This window comes from Lepeophtheirus salmonis, chromosome 4, assembly GCF_016086655.4.
Source record: "Lepeophtheirus salmonis chromosome 4, UVic_Lsal_1.4, whole genome shotgun sequence".
In the NCBI taxonomy this organism is placed as follows: Eukaryota; Metazoa; Arthropoda; class Copepoda; order Siphonostomatoida; family Caligidae; genus Lepeophtheirus; species Lepeophtheirus salmonis.
The window spans coordinates 42,285,494-42,306,856 of record NC_052134.2 but is presented as its reverse complement, the minus strand read 5'-3'; the positions used below and the strand labels follow the sequence as shown (position 1 = coordinate 42,306,856).

General features: G+C 29.4%; 1 protein-coding gene across 1 annotated transcript in view; it reads right to left on the bottom strand.

Annotated features, from left to right (window-relative positions):
- Nucleotides 1–15,078: 15,078 nt before the first annotated feature.
- The window catches only part of nAChRbeta1 (nicotinic acetylcholine receptor beta1), a 59,865-nt gene continuing 53,580 nt past the window's right edge, over nt 15,079–21,363 (bottom strand). The window contains exons 5-6 of the mRNA XM_040710162.2: nt 18,404–19,714; nt 15,079–15,689 (exon numbers count right to left, since the gene is read on the bottom strand). Coding sequence (XP_040566096.1) covers nt 15,525–15,689; nt 18,404–19,714 — 1,476 coding nt within the window. The 3' untranslated portion in view covers nt 15,079–15,524. The remainder of the gene's footprint in view (nt 15,690–18,403; nt 19,715–21,363) is intronic.

Genomic DNA, 21,363 nt, shown 5'->3' with positions numbered 1-21,363 from the left:
TATTACAGAGGATACCAAAATATTTGGAGGTAAAGTAATTTAAAGTAGTTATTGAGTTAGTGTATGTATTAAGCGATCTTTACTTTAGGCAATTTAGGGTTTAATTTACAAGTTTATTATACGTACCTTTTTATTTGTGATATAATGAAAACATCAACAAAGAAATAAATAAATATTAATCATAAATTTGGTTTAGCTACATATTGAGAGAATTGTTACGAAGCTATCTGTTGATTGCTTACTGCTACTGATTAATTGGTAGCTATGTAATTTGTTGGGTTGTCTTCAAAGCATGCGTAACTCTATGAATAACAATATATGTTTAAAAGAAAGTTTGACGAACATAACTTTTTTTTTTATCAACCCAGTAGGCTACAAATATTTTTTTTTTTTTTTGCGTTCTTGGGGTTTTTTAATTATTGTTCTAGAATAAATTAGGTACTTTTACATTTGATTCAAATAGACAAACATAAGTTATAAATAACATTAATTCTTTGATTTTTTAAATGATTGACCACCAGCAGTATTTTGTGTCCAAATACGTCCCCCAAACGGACTCCCAACGTTTGTGTTTAAAATAATTATATGTTTTACTATCCCAAACTAATGGTATTTAAATAAATTAAAAAAAAAAAGTATTTTTCTAGAGGTGCAAGTATTTCAATTCATATTTACGAGTAAAAAATGTTTTCAATAGCTAAAAAATGCAGAAATCATAATAGTAGCTAAGTCGACCATAAATATTCTTATTTTTTGAGTTATGATTTACCCTCAGTTTACAAACTGCTTTAAAAAAAGGATAATCTGATGACTAACATAATATCGTAAATTAATATATTAATGTACCTAGTCTGAGTAATTTTGGTTATGGGAGTGTTCATTTTCAAATCTTCGATTTAAGTAAATTTCGTTCTTAACTTCATCCAACGGCTATTCCATATGGAGTGGGGTTTATTTTTCATTTATTTCATCTTATAACTGCTTGCAGTTGCAGTTAATTTAGTGAAACTTCAACCAGTTCTGTTCAAGGTAACGTCAAAACATAAGGAGACTGAACTTTGTTTTTCAGGGAATAAGTGTGAGGGGGAAAATCCCCAGTTTGAATTTCATAGGACATAGCTGAACTGAATGTTCGAGCAGAAGCTATACGTGATCTTTCTCCTCCTAAGTCTGGAAAGGAGTTCCAAGTATTTCTCAATATGATGAAAAACGATTCTAGATTTGTTCCCAACCTTGCAAAATACGCAGCCAAGTTTAATCTTTTATTATGCATGCAAGATTTCATTGATACGCCCAACTTGAAAATGCCTTTCAAAATAAAAATATTTATCTCATAGAGCGAAAATGCTCCCTTAGCACTTACAACTTGTGATGGGACGATTAATCGAAATCGGAGAATCTGGATCGGAAAAATAATGTTTAATATGGGATTATTATTTATTATTGGTACTAAACTATTTATTACTTTCTAATTTATGAAATAACCCCACCCCAAATTAAGAAATTTTTGCTTTTTACTAGAAATTTAAATACTTGTATTTTTTTAATTTATATTAAAAATTGATTTTTTGAAATTTTTTTCCAATAAAAATTTCAAATTTTTGAGAAGAGGAAAAAGATTTTTGAAACTTTTTTTTGCAAAAAATTCAATATTTTATTTTTTTCTCCAAAAAATTTTATTTTTATGAATAGTTTTTTAAATATCTAATTGTATATATCAACTTTTTTTTCAACAAATTTAATATTTTAATTTTTTCCCCAAAAATTTTAATATTTGGATTTTTTTCCAAAAAAATCCCAAAAACCAAGCCCCCCTAAAATATATTTTTATGGACGTCCCTTATAGCAAACTGGTATTTTCTAACTATTATTTAAAATATTAAACACGGGAATTTTTACTACAATTGCATCCGAGGGTTTTATAGGAATTGTCCCACGACTACTTACCACCTTTGAAAGGTATGGGCGCGTCCCTCTATCTTCTACCCACATACTTAGTACAAAAATTTTGTAAAAATAATTTTGAGTACTTTTAAAACAAAACATTTTGGCGTCCCTCTTGTAGTCAAATTAGTCGAAAATACAAAGTTTTATTCTTAAAAATGAGAGTCTCCTGTGAAAATTTAGATTTTTTTGTCACCATTCAAATTAATAATATTCTATGTTGTCAATTTGTTTTTGAATTTGTCTTTTAAAAAAATATGGCATAAAAACACATTCTGCCAAAATTGTTACAGTTTTTTCTCAACACTCTCCAAAGAAAAATCTTAGTAACGGGCCTCTAAACCTGGGCATTGACCTTGTAATTGGAGGATAATACAATTTTCTATTCAGCAAAGACTCCTTGTTGGCATTGACGGAGGTCTTGTGAGAAAATAAATCCGGAAATCGTTTAGCGTACTAACTGGTCTGGCTATATTGATCAATTCTAGATCAATATAAAACATGTATAAAGGTTAAAATATTCCAATACAAACCATAACCTTTGAGTGATATTATTATTTTATAAGACTCTAATTCAGGACGTCCCCGTAAACATATTAATAAAAAAATAATTTGAATTGATATTCCTAAGTACTTACTGTCAACAAACAATCTAATCCGCCAAGTGAATGCTCCATTATTATGATTTAATTCATTTCAAGTACTATGATAATCAACTTAGATAAGAATGAATTTTTATAACTTTATCCTGCGAAAAGAGCATAATGAAAATTTTTATTAACAAAGAAAAAGGTTAGAGGGAACTGTTGTAACATATTAGTAGCAGCAGTAATGTCTATATGTGACAGATCTAACTGGATGAGAGGAGGAGGATGATGAATTATAATAAATCATTTATCAATTAATTACACAATTAAAAAAAAATCTTTTGAATTCTATATTCAATTACCATCAGTACTTGACGTGATGATCACGGATCTAACTTAAGCTTTTCGTATCAAAATCTGGATTGGGAGAATATGTGATTTGATTTTGTTAATCCTTTTTATAGATTCAAGTCAATTTTCTAAAAAGAGAGAAAAAATAAAAGTTAGTTATTTGCTAAATTGTCTTCTTATTTCAAATATGTGCTATATTTTATATGCAATCATCCAATTATGAGAAAATGCAGTTTAATTGTTAAAAACTACCATATTAAATGGTTTTGTTTCAATATGAAAAATAAACCTCGGGTTTTATATGTTTTTAAGGTAAAATTTGAGGCATTAATAATTACAATTTCATAAAAAAGTGTATTTGGCTCTAGAATGTCACGTTAAGCTGCAATATAGATTTAAGTTTAATTTTATTAAGAATAGAATCAATAAGAGTTTAATGTGATAATAAATATATAAAAACTCTATTGATTATCTATTTGTATTTGGATAAATTTATCTCATTTTTCATTCAATTCAATTCATTATCACGGAATAGTAAAAATTTCCGTACTAAGTTTCGAAAAATTTCTGCTTTACAAAATCAAATTTATTTAAGATTTGAATTTTATTGTCATTTACACTTCAGCTTTTGTTCTTTTAACCTTCCTTTGATGTACTATTTTTTCAACATATTAAATGGTTAATTCATTTTTTACCAGGGTATTGGAAATAAAGTATTCTCAATTGAGTACACAAGTCCAAATTTTTTTTACTTTTTGAAAAACCTTTTAAATTCTATATTTAATCACGTAAAAATCTTAAGTACACGCATTTGATTTAAAAAGTGATTCCTAATTTATGTAATAACAGCAAATATGTATGTCATTTATAATTAATTCAAGTTCTTGAATTAAGGAAAAATAAGAATATAAGTTCAAAAATTTATAAAAAGATAACAAGATTGTCGATAGTTCAGTACTAAATTTATAGATGGCGCAAATGATACTGAAAGAAAATAAAGTTAAAGAGACATCTATGGAAAGCAACGAATATTTACTGTACGCACACAGTATTAATATATGAAAAAAAAATACATAAAAGGAGTTATTTTTGTCTCTCTCAAAATTTAGTGCTCTATAGTCTACGTAGTACTAAAGGACTCTAAGCAAAGAGTAGACACTCAAGGCTAGGAAGGTAGGATTTAATAGTTATCAATTCTGATTAGCTTAAAATTAGAAACTGCAACATGTTCCTCCAGACACCCAGCCAGTTTGAAGAGTCAGTCTCCCCCCTACGTCACAACAATAACACAATATTACAGGTGTGTATGGTAGGAACATAGTCTTCCTTGCTTTCCGATTCTATTGTTTATTTGTCCCTTAACCTCTCTTTCGCTAGAGTCCTTTACGTAGTGCTAGTATTCAAACCAGTAGAGGCAGAGTTTGAAATTTATTCTTGGGGGATTGGTATTCATTTACACACTAAGCATACCTGATAAAGTTATGTAAATCATCCGTATTTTGTAGCTGGGCCGCTTTGTGGAATTGGTAATCTGAAGAATGATTTTTTTTTTCCTTAGCTGTCGTCATTATTATTTCACTCCTGAGCAGTGAACTTATTTTCCTATTTCATTATATATTATGTATTCAAAATCTGATTGAACATTCGTGTGTGCTCATAAAAGACGGAGCGTAACCCTGAGGATTTGTTGTGGAGTTATAATTGTAAGTCCTTGTTGGACTCGGAGTAGGATTGAGGATGGACATTGGAGTAATTCTTTGACAATGTCCTTGTTTACTTCCTTCTCCTTTCCTAAAGCTGATCGAATCAGCCTTCATGATAGCTAAGCTGCTCTTCTCCAAAAAATTCTTCAATGTTGGTTCTCGGTTACTCTTTTTTTTAACATGGCTAAAATACACACGATTTCCATGCTTAATATTATATATAGTTATGATATTTTTGAAAGAGTGTGATGAAAAGGCGGGAGGCAGACTTATGATATTACTGAATTGAAGACCCTCATTAATATCAGCTGCCTGTTACATAATTTGATAGGAAGAAATGAATGATTGCTATACATCTTCTACATTTAAAATAGCATTAATGCAAGGAAAATATTATAATTATATTTAAATATATGAATATTTATTTTATTATGCATTTTTAAAACATTTTACACCGAAGATAGACGATAACACTTAAAGCAAACAAAGAACTATAACACTATGCAACCAAATGAAGGTCTTGGAGCGCCCAGAAGCAGAAACTTACATTTATTATTATTATTTAAGCCGTAGAAATGACCATTAAAACTTTCAACCTTTGCAGGTTTGGCCTTTAAAGTTTTTTTAAATCAAGTTTTTAAGGTATAACTACGATTCATTGCCATATTTTGACTTGAAAGAACTTTGAAGATGAAAATAAAAGTGAATAACAAATTGATACATAATAAAAAATGAAATATTTATTACGTTATCTTGGTTCAGTTAATAATAAATGTAAAGTAGTGTACATCAAATCTACTTCCTCCCCCCCAAACTAAAAAATATTCCCCTGGCAACATGATAAAAATCTTTTCCCTGTTTAGTATATGGCTATATTACTATTGCAAGCAACGCTAAAGATTCATTTTTGCTTTTTTCAATGTGTATATGTTTAATATTATTGGTGTTGACATACACTTCCTCTAAAAAATGTTGTTTTAATTTTAGTTAGTAAGACCTACATGGTTACTAATCTAGAAATATTGCTTTAGTGGCTTAAGAAATCCGAGTGAAAGAAACTGCATACTGCTGCTTGTATTTGTCTTGAATGGGTCTTAGGACGGCTGTTACTCTGATCATCATGTCGTCATCACATTGGTAAGGTATGACACAGATATTCAAAGACCTGATAATAGAAGCCTATAAATCAAGTGTCCTATTGCTGTGCACAAGGCCTGCTGGATGTTTGCTGTTTTCAACCAAAACAGTTATTTTACAACTCAATATCTTACCTTTGTCACCTGGAACCATATATATCAAATATGAGAGCGACAAATTATTTTTGTCTTTTTTGTATGTTTTATATACAGTTTATTGTGGAATCGTACTTGGAATGATTTGTGTCTGTAACAGAAATCCAAGCAATATAAAGTAATCAATACAATTGTGTCTAAGATTGATCTATCGTCTCTATCTCGTCATCTGTGGTATTTAACCGCAGAACTTGCGCTCATCAGTGATTTAACTCAATTAAGTGAATGATACTCTATGGAGGCTAATAGTAATGAAATATGAGCTCGGTAAAAGACAGGGCCTACATACATATCCCTTTGTTACATGTTTTGGGAAACCCCGTTTTCCAATTGACATAACACGGTCTACGAAACTTAGATATTTAATTTCATGCTACTCCTGGTTATACACTACTGAGCTTAGAGACTAATTTCCTGAACAAAAAAGTCACGGAGTGGATAACTTTGTCATCTAATATGTCTTTCAAGTAAAGTTAGACTCCAATAACGTCATTAATGACTAGCAGGAAGAACTAAGCTAGGACTTTACAGGTGTTGTTAAATTAGAAGAGCTTTTCATTATGTTTTACAAATAGTAGAAACAGATATGATTATGAGAGACAAAGCTAATGTAATAGTGAGTAAATCTGAGTAGCTGTGAAGATTATCACTTTGAAGATTATGTATTTACCTTTGATTTGTTTATTACGGACTTTAGCCATCAAAAAACGAAATTCTTGTTTTTTTTTGATTAACTTTGAAAACAAATAAAACTATTTGATGTCTTATGTATCGTGCAAAAAACATAAACAAGAAATATATTTCTTTTCATTTAGTTTACATTTGTCTCATTTATTTAGTTACTGGACATAAATCTTGCAATATTACCATTTTTTACCATTGATATGGGCCCGGTAAATGTTAACCAAAATTTTGACACAATCATTTTTTATGAGGTAAAACACTTTTTCTATATCACCATAACGAAATAAAAACATTTTTGAAATCATGGTGGTTTGATGCAACCTAGTACCCATAAGTTCTGAATCCCACTGAAGTGATGCAATTTCTTTTATTTGGATTCCTTAAGCAATTAAAGCAATATTTCTAAATTAGTAACCATGTATATCTTCTTAACCAAAATAAATACAACATATTTTCGAGGATTTGCAAGTTAACCATAATAATATTAAATACATAATTCTTAAAAAATGCAAAAATGAATATTTAGCGTAGCTTGCCATAGTAATTGCTACTATAATATTTTCACTTCAAATATCTTTATTGTGGACCCCGTAAAATTGATTAGAATTTAAAAATATTTTAATTTTTTGTGTCTTTTTATTATAGCTAGAACTTTTTTACCATACCATCAATGCCATATTTTTTACTCGGGAAGTCGGGATGCACCCTAATGTATATAACCACCAAAAAATCGAGTAAAACTTAGAAGCTAATGTCTTTTTTATTAAAAATTCATGAGGCTTATATCCTACCTGAAGATATAGAATATACCTGACATTTCAATAAAAAATGTTTTTAAAACAGGTCAATTTTGATTGATTTTTGGTCAATTTAGTTTTGAATATTTATTAAAGAGTTTTCATAAAATAATCTGGTTAGGTTGCGTTGAATAAAGATTACCATAATATTTTGGGGAATTTTTTTGAATGTTTTATGAGTTTTTGATTTATAATATATATGATCAATAATAATTCTCATTCAAAATAATTGATGGATATAAACGCATGAGCGATTTAAGTTTTTTTCCCAAGGAAACCTATTGTAATCTATACAATAGTATACACCCCTCTTATCAAAAGTAATGTTTCTTTTATATCACTATTAAAAGTGTTATTGAGTCACAAAATTATTATTATTAAAAAAAAAAAAAAAAAAATTAAAATATTATTTAAAAAGATTATATTATTTTTTTTGGCAAAGTTTCAAAGCCTCATCAAGAGATATACATACATACATATAGATAATAATATATTCCTTTAAAATGAGTATATTTATTAAAACACACGCACACACACACACACATATATATATATGTGTAAAATTTACGTGCATACAAAATGTAGATTGAATACATAATGCAAAATATTGTTTATAAATGGAAGTGTGACAATTGTGACGGCCTTGTCTACACAAAAGCCGGAAAGAATGATTTTCCTTCATATACGTATATGGACTTTAAAGATCTAATTGAGCAATTGTATTACTATAATGTTTACTAGTTATAATTAATCAGTGCACTTCATCTGATCAATTACATGAACATTAAAAAAAAGAAAACTTCTACTTATATTTAAATATCTGAGACGCCGTTGCATGTTGTGCAGAATAAATATAAATTTTATTTTCATTTATCAATCAATCCTCAAAAACATAAAGGAAAAGAAAAGATCCAATCAGCAATTGAGGATTGTTACATGCTAACCTGTCAGGAACCAAACTATTATCCAATGGCAGGTTGACATTTTTAATTATTTTTTCTTAATTGTAACATCCCTTTATTTTTATAAGCTCAAAACTTTGATTTTATTTTTTAAAGACAACTTATTTAACATTTATTGCAAATGTTTGGAGGCACATTTAAGCACATTTACGGTCGATAAGCACAATAATTTAGATTGTAGTCAAAAATCTACAGTTTTATTTTTTGTTTAAGAGATACTCCTTCATATCAAGCTCGTAATTAATTTGTAGAAAATACAAATAACATATCAAATTTTTATTTAAAAAGATAAAGAAAATCAAAATGTCTATTGATTTTTTTTTTTGTAAAGTTTGCATTGATTAAAAAAAATCATGCCCATATAATGATGCTAATTACGTTATTATTTCCATGGATTAACTATAGTGACTAAATTTGGATTTCTAAGATTACTAATGAGACTTGACTTCAATATTTTGAGAATAAAAGAATAAATTTTGATTCTGTGTGGTTGTTTTTTTATTAAAAAATTAATTTTCTCTTTCTTTATTTTTATTATTTTTCAGTTTGTGCTTTTTGATACACAAGACCTAACATTTCATGAATGTATAGAAAAAATGTCATAGACAGGATGGAAAAAAAAGACAATATCTTTTTTTATATATTATATGATGAGAAATGGAGAAAAATTGTTCAACTAAATTTAACTATTACCATGGATTTGAACATGTAGCTATGCAATTTATTTAAGATAATTATAATTTGTTTTATTGTAGTTGAAGTATAATAGGATAAAGACAGATTTTATTTCTATTAATATAAGTACAAAATGTCTCATTATATTTTGTACATATATATAATTCATATTTTTTGCTAATAATTTGTAGAATCCATTTGTAATATTTAATATTAATAACTTCTATGTCGTATCATTTGTCATCATTAAGTTGTTGGATTTTCTATGTACATAAAATTTATATTTCTAATAATATTTTTTATGTAATATTTAATCACAAATATATGTTATAATACTTTGACATAGCAATTTACTAGTAATCTACTGCTGCGGCTAAAGTGTTAGTCATTAAATTTTGATTACTCATTATATAACAGGACGTATTAGAGACTTTCAGGAAAAAAATTTAAGAGATATCAATGTTAATAGATCTGTAATATAGAAATATGAAAGATTTTTCAAGAAGTTTCAAGAAGTAAAGCAAATATTCTTGAATTGGAAAATGTATATTAATTTTTATGTTAACTGTTGTAGTGTTACATGAAATATATAAGATTTTCATCTATATAGCAGAATCACGTGATATTCTATCCTCCAAAACCATATTTTAATCAATCAACAGTACCATATGTCTCGCTCCCGCATTTTCCTCGCACTCACTCAATGCCCAGGCTCTAACTATTAGTAAGGAATATTCATAACTCGACAATATTTAATTCGCATGTATCCAATCAGAGTTCAGGAAATTGTTAAATAAAATATTTTAAGCACTATATTCGTGAAAAATATAACCAGCAGGTATGTTAAAAAAATGAACCTGTTCACCTTGACAATATAAATAATGTTTGGTAGTAAAGAAGCGTAGTCATAATTAGGTTTATTAATTTAGCTGCTATAAGAAGAAGAACATAAACACAATCGTAGCTCATGGACAACGCACTCGGGATAAATTATTCTCTTGAACTCAATGTCTAGGGGATTCCTAGAAAAAGAACTATACTTTATGTTTATAGACTTCACATAAGATTCCTAGGTTAGTTGGAGTAATTCTAATACTATAATGTTTACTTATACTTAATTTGCGCAACTCTATCTTTCCAATTAAAGGAATATTAAAAACAAAAACACACAAATCTCACTTCCTTATAGCCATAGACAAGAATTACTCTAATATTAATCCTTAATTCTACTCTTAGTTAGTTCAACCAGGACTTTCCCTTATAATTACCTAGCCAATCATGAGTGTTACTTTCCATTAGTGATGGAACGATTAAAAAAAAAAAAAAAATACCTATGCAGATGTATTTTAAATAATAATTGAAAAATACAATTTGCCATCTAAATCAAAAATAACCAAAAACTCAAATTTTTGGAAAAAAATTTCCAAAATTAAATTTTAAGTATAAAATTTGATATTATTATTTTTTAATTCTACAAATATTCTCGAAAAATTAATTTTTTGGAGGAAAGTTTTCAAAATTCCTCAGCTGTTCTCCCAAAAATTTCTTTTTTGGGAAAAAAATTCCAAATTTCAATTTCTAAAATAAAATATTTTGAAAAAAAATAAATATATATACTCAATTATTCACAGAAAGTGAATTTTATTTAATTAACATAAGTAAATTTGGGGACAATCTACAATTGACAATTTTTAAGCCAATCGGTAGGATAAAATTTGATGACGCCTCGTATTGATAGAGATGTCCTTTCCTCCCTAGAGCCCTATAGTTCTTTATAAAGCTTTAATAGCGGAACGAGGGCAATAATAATACACAGGCAAAAAATGTTTGGTCAAAATTTACTTTTTTTTGTCCGCTGGAGGCAGTCTTTTGTTATTATTTCTACTTTCAAGTAAACAATAACTCTAGTTACAAACTATAAACTAGAATAAATTCGTGAATTAATATAAAAAATAAAAAAAATAGCTGGAGTTGAGTTAGAAGTGTAGAAAGCAGAATATGAACATATATTATATTATATTCTTCTAATTCTAGGTAGTATTAATAAATAACTATTAACTATAGTTTAGTTATATTAGTGATAATTATGTGAGATCATAAGATGAATGTATGGAAGTCTTCCGATAATGGTCTGCTTGGATAGCTCTGCAACTTGTTCTTCAAGGGAGCAAATGAGCTTTTTGACCAAATCAAGAGCAATTACTAACTTTAGAGAGGAGCTCTGCAGGTAAACTGATCCCTACATGGACAATATGGTTTTGCTCCCACTGTTGAATGATACCTACTGGAACATTCCTGACTTCATGTTTTATAGGAGTTCTATTCTAAAATTAATCAGGAGGTCCGTGAGTAGGATCTATTGAGTTTTTTTTCTCTGACAAGGCTCCATCTTTAAAACATTCATGCAATAATTTGTTGGGCTCTATCCGGGGGTGGATAAATTGATGGAAACTCATGAGGTTCAATCGGAAGTTGGGACAGCTCAATACTGATGAGCAAAGGGAACGCTTGGTTCTTTAGAAGGAAAGGAGGGCAAATGAACACCGGACTACAGGTGACAGATATTCATGGAACCTTCATGAGAAGGCTTCAGAAGAGGACCTTATTGAAATCGGAATTTATTAAGTATTATTAAGATGAAAGATATATCTTCCATAATAAATTGAAAGAAATAAAGTATATAAATTATGCTTGAATTTGTGTTCCTTCTTTTCAACTTGTAGGTAAAGCTTATATTAACTTTTTAGTTTTCAATTCATTTACGGGAAGAGACTCACATTGCACATGTATCTCCATTGGAGAAGACCTTCTCATGAAGTGTCCACCTACTATGTACAAGATGTAAAACTAATTAGTCTCATATGATAATCTAGAATAATTGTAACAATATATCGACAATTTTAATATATTTCTTAAGTGGTTTGCTATTGATTGTGTATTCATTTAGTTCTTTTTAATTTGGATATCTTTTTCATGACTATTCATTGTATCTAAATATTAGTAATTTGAATTTATATTAAAACATTATTGTGTCACATCATGCATCACAAGATCCTGGAATAAGAGCACATTTAAGAACTTGGAACCATTCTTTATATATAGGTAGTTGTAAAAGGATCTTCGTGTACACCACCTATGAAATTCCATTGGAAAACTTGGTACCGAAAACGGAGATCCAGAGGATATATTGGCAGACAATGGGAGCGAGTGGATAACTTTAAGGAAACACACAGTTCAAACTTCACTTATCTAAGGAGATACAAAGGAATTTGGGTCTTAATAAAATAAATGATATTTTGAACTACATTGAACCTACTCACCCTGCAATAGCGATGCGGAAAAGATGTCTTCAGCACTCCCGATTTCATCTCCATTGGTTGTATTCCCCAAGGATGGTACACACAAATATGCTAATAATTTGAGTAAAAGTTATGCCTTTGGGCATATTAATGCGTTATTTTATATCTTCTGGAGACCACTTTCCTTGTTCGAACCTCCCATCCGAAAAAGATACCAAACCCCGAAAAAGTTTATTTTCATACGAGAAAATTTATTTTCTCGTAAAACAAACCTAATGTGAAGATATTTTCTTCTTACATGGTAGAAGGCTTCCCACCCTTATTTTTGGTCGTACGAAGGACGACTTTGAAGTAAAAGATGCTACAGACAGACAGACTTCCTCAAATTCATAGTATTCATCTTCCTCCGGGACTTTCACATCGGAATCAAACACATCCAAAACATGAAGACCATAATGTTCAAATAGGTCTCCGACAGTCGGTAGTAAAGCCTTAGAATTCTTTCAGGGGGAAATGATAGGAGGAGATTGACGAGGCTTTTGAAGAATTTCCGTTACATTCAAAATGAGTTTTAGCGTGATCAAAAAGCTCATCTGTTCCCTTAAAGACAGGTTGCAGAGCGAACAGATTAAACCATTATTAGAAGACTACGATAAATTAATTTTAACATCTGACATAATTAATTTCTAACTAAAATGTAAAATAATTAACTCAACTTTCATATGTAAATATTTATTAAGACAAGAACATAAATAAACACTTGTTATCGTCTTCAGTATAACTAAATAAATGAATGATGTTATTAGGATAAGCGACATCTTGCGAAACATTATGAAAAATACTGACCTTACTATTTTCTCAGGCTAACGTTCGCTTTCCCCTACTTGGTTTAAAGCTTTAGTTCTTCCTATATGGACTAAAGCTAAAGATGGGACTAGTGCGAGGAGAAGGCGGGAGCGAGACAATGGAATTACTGAATTAAGAACCTTGTTAATATCAGCTGTCCTTTATATGATTTTTTTTTTTGGGGGGGGGATGGGGATGAAATGATTTACTGATATATATAGGAGACCCTTTAACATTTTAAAATAGCATTAGTACAGGGAAAATATTGTAATTATATTTAAATTTATTATGCATTTTTAAATAAATTTACAGCAAAGATAGGATAGAGTTCATCTTTTAGAGGGATATGTCAACACCCCCACGACTTATTATATAATGGGCAAAACAAGAAAAAAGAGCACACCCATCCACCTATAAATTTGAAAATAAACTCTATATTTTACCGAAATATTATGGCCTTTATATTCAAAAATCGGTTTAAAATATTAAATATTGTTGATTTTGGATCAATATTACTGTTGTGTTGACATGCGTCAGTTAAAGCAAGAGCTGTTGAAAAATAATGTTCATGGTGTATTAAAAAAGTGATATACATAACGATTTGATGATCATGTGGAACATTAAGTACACAGATGGCATTTGAACCTTAAAAAATATTTAAAGGCAATAAATATTTTATTCCATGTTATCAAATGACTAGATTTTGGAGTGCCTCCTGGGAATTTCTCAGCTTTTTCGAATATTCTAATTTATAGGTAGTGATGTGTAGAACACCCATTACGGAATTTATATCAATGTCAAATATAAAATATGGTAGCTCTGTGAGACACCTTATGACATTATATATATCTGCAAAACAGGAAGGAATAATATGATTAATTAATTATAAATACTTTTTTCGATGTGGATTTTTGAGCTAGGAATTTAGATTAGACAGACCACTTGAATCATTTTCATATTTCTACATAAGATGGAATAAGTTCATGGAACTCAATAAAAAATATAGGATGTATGTAATTATAATAATTTATGAAAATAAAACCACGTTTGATGACATTATACATTTTTGTATTTATTTGTAATTATATCGAGCATGCGATTTTAGTAGTAGTAGTAATTATTGGTTTTTTTATTTATTTATGATTTTTGTAAACTGATTTTTGGCTTTGATAGAAAATTGATCTGTAAATTTAATAATAATAATTAATTATCATATTTATATAAAAACTTCCAAATCTTAACACAATACTTGTAAGAATTTATATATATATATCCGAAAAGTAAAGGTGTTGTAATTACATACAATTAAAATGATGATGTAATGAAGTAGCAGTACATATTATTACAGAATTAATTAATTAAGGTGATGTTTCGTAGGTATACATAATCTCATTGATTGTCACTCTACTTCAAAGCGCACCTTTGTTCTACTAGAATATATATATTTATAAAAAAAAGTTTTCAAAATAATTATATGAAAATAACATAAAATAAGTATAAAATGTGTTTTAGAATATTTTGAAGAAATCAAATGTAAAGGGGGGAAAAATGTTTAAAAAAATTAAACAAACCCAAAAAGTCAAAGAATAATTTGCGAATACTTTTAGCAAAGTAATATTTAGTTTAGTTTTGGGCATGTGATTTTTATATGGGGGCCAAACTTTTTGGTTTTTTTCATTCTTTCTTTGATAATATTAATAATAATTATCGGTTAAACATCAGTAAAAATTAATAAAGTGAGCAATTCAATATTAATATTAATATAATAGTACAATAAATAACATTGCGTTTTTCATAATATTTTTTTTTTCTATATAATTTTTTTTTTAAATTAGGAATCTTTATCTAAGATTTTGTATTTTTTTTTTTTGTGGCAGTTAAATATATTTATATAATAATATAATATAATATAAAAAACTAAAAAAAAATGTAATTTACTTTGTATTTTATGTGTTTATTCTTTTGTAGTGTTTTTACAAAGTAAAATCAATCGTATTTTTATTATTCTATATATTAATATGTAAAAATTAGAAAAAGAAAGTTAACACCATTAAAGCATGCAGGTTTCTTATTATTTTTTTAATTAATTGGTTAATTACGTTTATTCCTTTTGGCAGGTAATAATATAATCATTTCTTCTTGATAAGAGTTCTGAGTTGTTATATTCATAATGATCGATCTCGTTTTGTGTGATAATAATTATTCGGTTGCAGTTTTTAGCTCACACTGTTCTGTTTTGTTCCTCTCACTCATATCTTTTTTGTTTTTTGCTTAGTTTTAAATGTAATTAATTTTCTGAGATTAAAAGACAAAAAAAAAAAAAAAAAATCTGTTTTACCACATCATAACAATATAAAATGCAGCTGTATTTCCTTCTTCTTCAATTACTTTCCTTTATAAATGTCTATGATCTTGTCTTGATCCACGTATTCGAAAATATGTGGAGCGTCCATGAGGATGCCAACGGTACCAACCGTTGTAACAATAAAAAATACATATAATTGCATTCTATCCACTACCATTGCTACAAATTTCCAATCTTCTCGTATCTGAAATATAATAGGATAATTTATTAATAGTAACTTGTCATGTTAGTAACTACTTGATATTTATTAGTGTTGGGAGACTACATAGTCTAAGACCACTATAATAATTAACTAATTCACTTTAACTTCACTAAGACCAGTCTTGTAGTAAAATTCGGTTTCTCCTCTTTTTTTAAAAGAAAAAGACATTTAAGAGAGTTTTTTTAAGTGCACCCTTTCAAAATTTCATCACATAAGACCGTACCGGATATCAACACTAGTGATTATAGTAGGAATATATCTACATCAAAATTTAACCCCATGCAGATTCAGATACTATTTTTATGGACGATTCTGATTCTTTATTATATATCAAAGAATTATATTAACAAATAATTAAATGATTTTTTTTTAATGTTTTAATTTCAACTGATTAGTGTTAGGCAAGGATATATATTTATTCCTGGTTGGCAAATATCTATTACTAGCATTACTGAATAGCTTTTCCAATTTCAATGGAGGAAGGTGGGCATGATAAGTATTTACAAGGAATTTTCTAGCACCTCTGTTTTTAAGAAATACGTGTTATTTAAGTCAAAATTATTAACTCAAGATCTATTGAATAATGAATACTAATCTGTATTAATATTGAATTGTATGCTAGAATTTGTGATGTGTGTTATTCTGTCCTACAATCCTCATCTCTTTTTGTTGGTGGACCATTTCAAATAATAAAATTGAAAAAATGAGTAAACTATTTTTTTTTTTGCTTAATACTGTATAAAAATAATTATGGACGAGTATCGGTGGAATGGCAGTATTAAACCGATTCCAATATTTCAAAAAGGCCGATTCCGATGCATTGAGCATTGGTACACCCCTAATTGATATGTATTGTACAATGTACCGTCGGTTTAGTGATTAGTATTATTCCCCCCCCCTCATTCACAAAAATCCGGCTGTAAGCAATCAAACAGCTGACTTTAGCAATATTTGAGGCCATTATAATTTACATTGTCCTTTTTAGGTCTCACTCTCAAATGTATTGAAAATTGACAGCAAACAAAAAAGAAGAAAACTATCCACACAAAATATAAATGGTCGAAAACACGAAAAAAACGGGTTGCAAAAGCAAGACAGAACTAAAAAGGAGGTTGTAGGATAAAAAACCTTAAAAATTCTACAAAAAAAAGTCACCAAACATTTTAGTAGGTGAATTCTACTAAAAAAGGATTGAACTTGAAACGGGTTAACTATATTAAATACTCATTTTTTTGCGTGGGAAGTGCATTTAGCTTACAAAAAATACCTATTGGATCGCAGTTTAGGTTTAAGATGCTTTATCTCCAGTAATAGAAGAGTTTATTTTATTTGAGGAAAATGAGTCAAAAATTGCACTTAAATATTTTTTTAGAATTTGGCTAATAGCGTAAAAATAAAAATATATTCTGCAACTAATTTTTGATAATATAAGAGGTCTAAGATGTACTCAATGATTTGTAGCAGTCTATTATATACTCGTATGTTTATAGTGTCTGTATTACAATGTACATATTAAGGGGCTCAATTTGAAATACATACATATGTTATATATATCATGTTAATAATATCATATATTTATTTTTAGAACGTGAGGATCTACACTAAGTACTAGATATATAAATACATAGAATCAGTCCCTTTCCATCTCTGCTTCTTCCTTCTTTCTGACTCTCCCCACTCTTTCTTTGGCAGCTTTCTTTCTCAAAACACACAAAAATTAAATAATAAAAACTAAATAAATATATATGTATATTTACGTAGTATGTATATGTTAAAAAATGAGAAAGTCAAACACAGAGGAAGCTGTGGATAGCTCAAGCCATTACATTCATATAAATATTATTTTTATGTATTTATGATATTCTTCAGCAATTTAATTCGGTCTCTGGTTTAGTCATGAGAAGAGTGTATGGTTATATTCTAATATATTTGAATGAATTGTTAATGACGGGTAATGAGCAAAGATCACTTACAACAAGCGTCATAGACTTTGAGATCGAATATTGCTCTACATATACGACTAGTTTTTGAAATATTACATAACTCCAATGTATTTACCTCTCAATTATTTTCATTAATGCTCATGAATAGAGTCTAAGGAACATATATATATATATATATAGAGAGAGAGAGAGAGCTGAAGAGCAATGCAAGAAGTTTATATGAATTGTCAGTCTTCTTTTGTATACCGTTGAACAGCTGAAATTCTGGTCAAAAATATCTATTTTTATATATTTATTCAGATTTTCTGTTGCTCAGTCTTATCATTAAGGTGAATCGTTGTTTTTCTAGTTCTTTATATATATTCTTTTGTTGATTCTTGTCTGAATTAAAGCAGTAGACTTCTAAGAATCAAATACTCAATAAGGGTATCAAAAAGGATTTCGATTTTTATATTAATTAATATATATCATGGACTTCAATTCAGTGAATTTGTTATGTACATATATAATATCCATAGATTATGTCTAAATAATTAAGAGTTGGCAATAAGTAAAATACAGAAGACAATCTACAAGGTTGTTTTTTTTTGGTTTTTTTTCTAATTTTTTCCTTCCCCTTTTGTGAATGGAAGTTGGGAATTTGTTAAAAAAGCTAGCCATGATAGAGGGATCAAAAAATAGAAAAGGCGCATAAAATATCAGCACTAATAAGTAATATCTAGTGAGTGAATCTAGACTTGAGAATGTATGTACCTGAAGGTATTCGTCTTCGTTTCGTAAATGTTCAGCGATGAATTCTACTGCTTGAGTAGCCCTATATGCCTCAGGAGAGAGGAAAGCTTCCGATCCGTCGTCTTCGTCGGAATTTCTCCTTCCCCCACGGTGATGTGGTGGCGGTGGATGTTGCTGCGCTTGATCCTCTTCTTCGTCCAAATGGTGATGGTGATGATGGTGAAGATGCTGGTGGTGATGAGGCGGGGGTGGATGGTGATGATTGCCTCGTCCTGTGGGAGACGTCGTCAAATCGTCATCTTCATCCTCAACCTCTTCGTCGTCAAAAGAGCCTTGATGGCTCTGATTGAGTTTACATGTGGGATGATGAATGTGTGAGGAGGAGTTGGGAGGTTGGGGTTGTGAGCTATTCGTGTTTTGCATGTCATTTAACTCCATGATCTCAATTTTGTTTTTTATGAGATCCGAGGAAGGCGGACTCACTGGGGGTGGAGGTGGGAGAGGTGCATTTGGAGCTGTGAGCTTGATCCCACCAGAGAGGGGAGAACTGGAGGAGTCTGGATGAGGATGATGTTGGTGATTATTATTACTAGTGTTGTTGTTGTTGTTGCTGCTGCTGGAAGTCCCATTGTTAGTGGGAGGGGGGCAATAGCTTGGATGTGGGGGTGGAATTCTCCTGGACTGACCGGGCATCTCCATCATCCAACGAAGCCTGGTTTTCTTGGGTCTCCTCATGAAGAGTACGATTGGTAGATATTTGAGAAAGAGAACACGTATCCAGTTGGGCATGGAGTGTGTTCGAGGACCTCGAAAGTTCCAATTAATAATGACCACAGTGACAAGGATACTCACTGTGTTCATAATAAAGGTAAAAAGGAGATATTTGGCTATGAGAGGAAGCACCAAAGATGTCGGAGGCAGTATCTTGGATACCAAAAGGAGAAACACCACCAAAGACAGGAGAATACTGATTCCTAATGTCACTTTTTCTCCAGCTTCTGCCGGAAGGTAAAATACAAGTACACACAGGAATGAAATCAAAACCGTCGGAAGGATTAAATTCACAGTGTAAAAAAGAGTTTTTCTCCGTATCGTGATGTAGAAGGAAATGTCCGTCTCCGTAGGAAGGGTATCGTTGTGAATGTTCAGATAGGCGGGCACTTCTATTATGTCCCATGTACCGGATTTCCAATAATCGCTCAAATCCACATAGTCCTTGTTATTATAGAGCGTCAGGGAAACTTGATCCCCAGTAAAAGTCCAGGAACCGAATTTCATTATGCAGGTCTGCTGATCAAATGGAAAGTATGTTACATCTATCGTACACGAGCTCTGAAAAATAAGAAGAAGATTATTTCAATATAAGTTCTATTTAAAGTGGATATCAATGCTTTTCTATTTTGAAAGCTAAACACCATTATTCATAAATCAAGCACTTAGTTATTATAGACGCAGGAAATGTCTGAAACTTTGACATTAGTTCCTTAAATGGGATAGAACAATATATTTTTTATTTGAACCAAAAAAAAAAAAAAAAAAAACATTATTTTTATTCAGATAAGATCATAAAGGGAGGACTTCTATTTGGAATTCATGAACGGTAGGTAACCAATTTTTTTGTTGTACCCGACTTACAACTATAATTTTATGTAAATTAAATTTTTAATTTAAGTATACATTGTATAAAAATATTAGGATAAGTATTTTTTTTTTCTTTTTTGTATTCAAATAAGAATATTTTGAATTAATCAGAATTTTTAGTATAGACTAGCACGAACCCGCTACTACCTCAAATACAACCAATGAAAAATTAAAAAGATTTTATTTAAATTTAGCTTGCTTATGTTAAAATTCTGAACTATAAACTATAATTATATAATAGGTACCACCTTGTATAACATTTTGGGTTGTTTCTGTTCATTTGATGTAAATATAATCAAAGTTGCCCCACCTTTTGACACTCTAGAAAATACAATATATATAAATGTGAAATTTTTTGATTTTGGTAAATATATAGCCTTTTTTTCGAATGTTGGGCATGTGATTTATTTATTTCCATTGCCATTACTTTTGCTAACTTGTCGTGTTCTCTCTTCTACAAAATGAAGATACATACTAAGACTAACTTGTTTAATTCTCTTTTTTCTTCTTTTACTTAATTCCCTTTTTATATTCGTATTCAATATATGTTCGCCCTTTTTCCGTTAGTCAAATAAGTATTTTCTTTTGGATTTTTAATTATTTTGGTGCATTTTTGAATCCACAATCAATAACTTAAAAAGACTTTGAGACACGGGGAATTGATTTTGTTTTATGAAAAAATTCACTTATTAGTGAAAAAACAAACTTGCCCTCTAGATCCCAGAAATATAGGTATGATCATAATATAACATAACTTACTTACGTAACAAAAATTTTTGAACAACGTTTATTTTTTGTCTAAAGTCTATATCTGTCTCTGTTTTTGAAATAAATGTATTGTAATCATTTTTTTAATAAGCATAAATTATATAAATACCCTGTAGGATAGGATATATATAAATATAACATACATATATTAATGATCCACGAGTTGGTTTATTTACTTTTTTTGCCCACGGGTCCTGTATCTTTTGAATTGTGTAACCCAACCCGCAGCATTTTACCTAATGTGACTACTATAGAAAATTAACAGAAACCAATTATTCATAATTTCTTGTATTGCAGTTGACATTTAGGAGGTTAATTTTACAATATTGCAAATTGGTTAATTCTCTTTTATTACCCTTTTTCTAGTTTGACGTGATGTATTTATATATAAGCGGCTAAGCCCTGACAATTTATAGAACATAATCTGACACTGTCAACCATTATTTTGTATGTTTTCATAACGTGAGACATAGAATCGTAACATTGAGTAGATTTAGTTAAGTTTCTTGCCTATTGTGTTAGAGTGCATAACTCTCCAATGAAGACACTTGTTAGCTCAAAAATATTACACT